General features: G+C 33.9%; 1 protein-coding gene across 1 annotated transcript; it reads left to right on the top strand.

Annotated features, from left to right (window-relative positions):
* Positions 1 to 449: 449 nt before the first annotated feature.
* LOC111436451 (NADPH-dependent pterin aldehyde reductase-like) lies at positions 450 to 2,097 on the top strand. The gene is made up of 5 exons (XM_023074240.1): positions 450 to 900; positions 968 to 1,037; positions 1,121 to 1,314; positions 1,554 to 1,726; positions 1,823 to 2,097. Exons 1-5 carry the CDS (start codon positions 685 to 687, stop codon positions 1,917 to 1,919), a joined length of 750 nt encoding a protein of 249 aa, XP_022930008.1. The 5' UTR covers positions 450 to 684; the 3' UTR covers positions 1,920 to 2,097.
* Positions 2,098 to 4,381: the final 2,284 nt, after the last annotated feature.

The raw sequence follows: 4,381 nt of genomic DNA, 5'->3' as shown, positions 1-4,381 counted from the left end.
AATATTTAAGATTTAAAAGTTTTGTTCAAGATTGTTAAATCAATTTTTCAAAAATTTCATAACAATATATGTAATGACCCAACTTTTTAAGATATCTATCCACGGTTATTACTAAAAGGTAACTATTTAGAACAAGGTAATAATCTCCATTGGTATGAAACCTTTTGGATGATTCCAAAAACAAAGCAATAAAGATATATGCACAAAGTGAACCATACACGTCATCGTAGAGATAATCTATAAACCATACAATATAGAGATATATAAATTATCTGTAGTTGTTATCAATTGATATTATAGTCATGATTAGCTCCATTGGTGATATGGTGATATGTTGAGATTTCACACAAAAGCTTTATGTTAGTCCCTAGATTGGACCAAAAAAAAAAAAAAAGTGCTTGAGATACTATCAAGGTTGGCTAACAAGTGGACTATATCATTTTCGAGAGGAGGAGGTTAAAGGCACCAAGTGCATCCCACAACGTCTTGATGTAAAGAGCAAGAAGGCGTGTGGGGCCATTTTCATTTGCGTGACCAATATGTAAGCTAAGTGGTTCTCCTTCCACTTTATTTTAAACCACAAATCTGTAGATAATGCTTCAAACATCCTTTTAAAACAGACGTATTCACAGAACCATATTTAGAGCTTCATATATCTTTTTGGAATAGTCTCAAGCAGCCCTCATGGCCTCGACCTCGAGCGAATCCTCGAGAATACCCACAAATGCTTCAAGGGTTGTGTTGATAACTGGCGTGAGCAAAGGTTTGGGTAGAGCCCTAGCCTTGGAGTTAGCTAACCGTGGTCACACCATAATTGGCTGTTCACGTGACCAACCTAAACTTGATTCCCTTCGTCAACAACTTCCTTCTAATAGCCACTTGCTCTTCAATGCTAACGTGGTAAGCAAATGCTCTAATCCCACGTCGTAAGTACTTAGAAAAGTGACTGAAAAGGTTTGTTTTGCAGAGATCAAACGATAGTGTTGAAGAGCTAGCAAGAGCGGTTGTCCAAAACAAACTCGTTCCTGATATCATCCGTATTCCGCTCCCTTTTTTCATATTATTTCTCACTTGTATCAAAATTTGAGAAACTAAGCACTTTTTTCTTGATTATTGACAGTGAATAATGCCGCTGTTATTAATAGAAATAGGAACCTATGGGAGGTCGATGTCGAAGAATTTGATAATGTTATAGATACCAATGTCAAAGGAATAGCAAACATTTTGCGCCATTTCATTCCTCTTATGATTCCAAAAAAGCATGGAATAATCATTAACATGTCTTCAATGGCGGGAAGAAGGGGGCATTCACAAGTACGTCATTTATATTTAAACTTTTGTGGAAAAGATGAGGTTAAGAATATTGGGTAATTTATAATTTACCATATATATATATATCATATATTTGATCTTACTTACGGCTTACCTTATTTATCATATTTGTTATTTTATTAGTAATTTATTTGATTCTCTGCATGATTATAAACAGAGAAGTTTCACATTAGTTGGGTGCGGTTATTTACGACATATGTTTAATTTTACTTTATGGACAGATCGCACCCTATTGTGCATCTAAATGGGCAATTGAGGGGTTAAGCAAATCTTTAGCAAAAGAATTGCCGGATGGAATGACAGTTGTGACCTTAGATCCTGGCGCCATAAACACAGACATGCTCGTTTCAGTTGCTGGCAGTTTAGCTTCAAATTATCTACCACCTGAACGTTGGTATGAATATCATCAAATCATATATTCAAAACTGAAATTTTTATATAAATATATCCTTTTGTGTGAACTTATACATTCATTTTTTATTGTAATAAGGGCTATAAAAGCAGCGACAATGATTCTTGATCTCACTCCATCAGACAATGGAGCTTCCCTCACAGTTAAGGATCCTAACGAGTTGTCCAACCCATAATTTATTTATTTATTTATTGCTCAATCCTCTCAATTTCTACGCCCTTGGATGATAATTACTTTGGTAAGAATCATGGATACAAATGTTTTGATATTAGATGAATAAGAGGGATGAATTTATGAATGTGTAGAATGTAAATTTACTATGCGTAATATGAAATGCTTAAATATTGACGTGACGTATTAGTTAAATTGATGAATGGTAATTTGTGAGATATTGTAATAGAAATTATATTGATAGGAAGTGTAGATGTATTTAATTGTATTTACTATGCAATTAATTTAATTGGAATGACCTGCTTTTCAAATCTTTGAATTACAGATTGATACATACGGATTCGCCGAAAAAATATGGATTAAATTTCTCATTTTTAAAATAAAAGTGACAGAAAGAAAGAGAGATTAAATAATTTAAAATATAAATTCATAGATTGAATAAAACAATAACATACTAAGGAGTTATGCAAAAGAGTTTACAAAAATATTAAATTACGGGCACCAATGAACATAAAGTCAGATATGAATCTAAATTGAAATCTCTTTTAAAATCAAATTTACTTTTATTTAGATTTTTTTTTCCTATAGAAAATATTTAAGAAATCCCTTTCACTCATTTCGAAATTAATTCCCATTCTAGATTTAGCACTTGGTTAATATTTTTTAAGATTTTGTAATACTTAATTTTGGAAGGTTTTTGTGTTCCTAGGAGATTTCACAAACATATTAGATTTGTGGAATTAATTTTAATTTGTATTAATTTGTATAGTAGAGTGGGATGGTTTTATGATTCGAAGGTTGAAACACCTTTTCTCAACTTTGAACTCATGAAAGTTCTTTTGCTTTTGCTTGTAACTTATGGAAGGTTTTTGACTTCTAGCATATTAAAGATGTCAACATCTATCGCAATCAAATTTTCAAGATTTCGAAAATATAGAACTTAACGGACAGACAATACAAAAATGAAAATGAAAATGTAGCAGTGAAAATATGGTAAATTTTTTTTGTGAATTGAAGTCATATAACACTTTTATAAAAACCAATACAAAATGTTCTAGACAATTGTTGTTTAAGTTATTTACAAATGAGAAACGAAAACAAGATATAAATATATGCATTGACAACCCAAGAAAATATAAACAACATAGACACCATGGGTTGGCACTCCTCTATGACTGTAGAGCTCTCGAACACTGCCTCACCTTGACCAGCTACATCATTCTCTTTCAAAAAAAAATGTAGAAAGAGGTGAGAATAAAAATACTCACGGAGAAACCTACTTGTAGGCTTTCATCGTATCCTTAACCTAGTAGGTAACCACATGCTTTAAGTTAGGCTTTAGGTAGGTCTGACATAATTTTTTCTTCTATCTAGCCTACTGGGGAGGAAACAAAGTACTGATTAGATCTCTTGTCTGAAATTTACCGAGTCTGTACAGGTTCTCAAACCTTTTTTTTCTTTCATTTAGGTAACTTTCTTTACCTACGTAGTGGATGTCTGGTGTCCTAAGTTTAGGCGCTATCTCATAATAATATGGTGGAGTAGTATAGTATTTGCTAGCCTGAACATCATTCATGGGAGGTTAGCGGGTGAACTCTCTCACAGGACCATATAGTAACCTTAGTATGAGGGATCGACCCCTGAGTGGTTGTTAGCTACTGTGTCTACCTATGTGGTTTCATGCCCTCTCTCAAAATGGGTTCTACTGGATAGGGTAGAACATTTGGTCACTTTGACATCCTACACTATCATGTCTAAACTCGACTCGATGGTACATGTACTCTTACCACTTGGCAGGGCGCTACAAGTGATAAGGGTGTATTAAAAACGTTAGCATGCAAAATCTCTAGTGACGCTATCATGTTGCTAATGGCCTAGGGATCTACTTCAATAATTCATGAGTGTCAGCGTGGTTTACTAGGTTTCTAGGATGGTTAGGTAGCTTAGACACGAGCTCTCAACTACAGTATACTCTGTGCTGACTCACTAAGTCTAGCTTAGTCAAGGAGCACTAGGGTCTAGACTCACTAATCGCCGCCAACGATCTTAAGGTACTTAGTCTACCTAAGGTGTTCTGACCTAGATCATCGTCTAACTAACCTAACTTTATTACCCTAGTCTTATCTCATTGTTGTTATCTACGGTCAACACGGAGAGCACACATTCAATCACCTAAAGAAACATACAATATTTCATATAAACAAACATGCTCAATAGAATAATAATGTTCATTAATAACTTGGAGCACAAATCACAAAATTTTCATCCTCCTTTCTCGTACAACATAAGACTTAAAAAAAGCAACCTGCAATTCACTATCTCAACCTAGGGACAATGTTGTAATTATTACATCAAATATGTTATTCTCCTATCTACTTTCTTATTTTATGCTCTAAACATGCCGATTTTATCCACCTAAGGCTAGGTTTTTTTAACACACATGTTTGTCCAAGTGATCCCTACAAA

This window comes from Cucurbita moschata, unplaced genomic scaffold (assembly GCF_002738365.1).
Source record: "Cucurbita moschata cultivar Rifu unplaced genomic scaffold, Cmos_1.0 Cmo_Scf00054, whole genome shotgun sequence".
NCBI lineage: Eukaryota > Viridiplantae > Streptophyta > Magnoliopsida > Cucurbitales > Cucurbitaceae > Cucurbita > Cucurbita moschata.
The sequence above is the reverse complement of the archived record's forward strand: the minus strand, read 5'-3'. Positions and strand labels throughout refer to the sequence as shown.

Excerpts from the sequence above, each read along its gene's own strand:
- LOC111436451 (XM_023074240.1), top strand. The coding sequence starts at position 685 with ATGGCCTCGACCTCGAGCGAATCCTCGAGAATACCCACAAATGCTTCA. Across the intron at positions 901-967 it reads TGCTCTTCAATGCTAACGTG|AGATCAAACGATAGTGTTGA; the intron begins GTAAGCAAATGC and ends TTTGTTTTGCAG. Across the intron at positions 1,315-1,553 it reads GAAGAAGGGGGCATTCACAA|ATCGCACCCTATTGTGCATC; the intron begins GTACGTCATTTA and ends CTTTATGGACAG.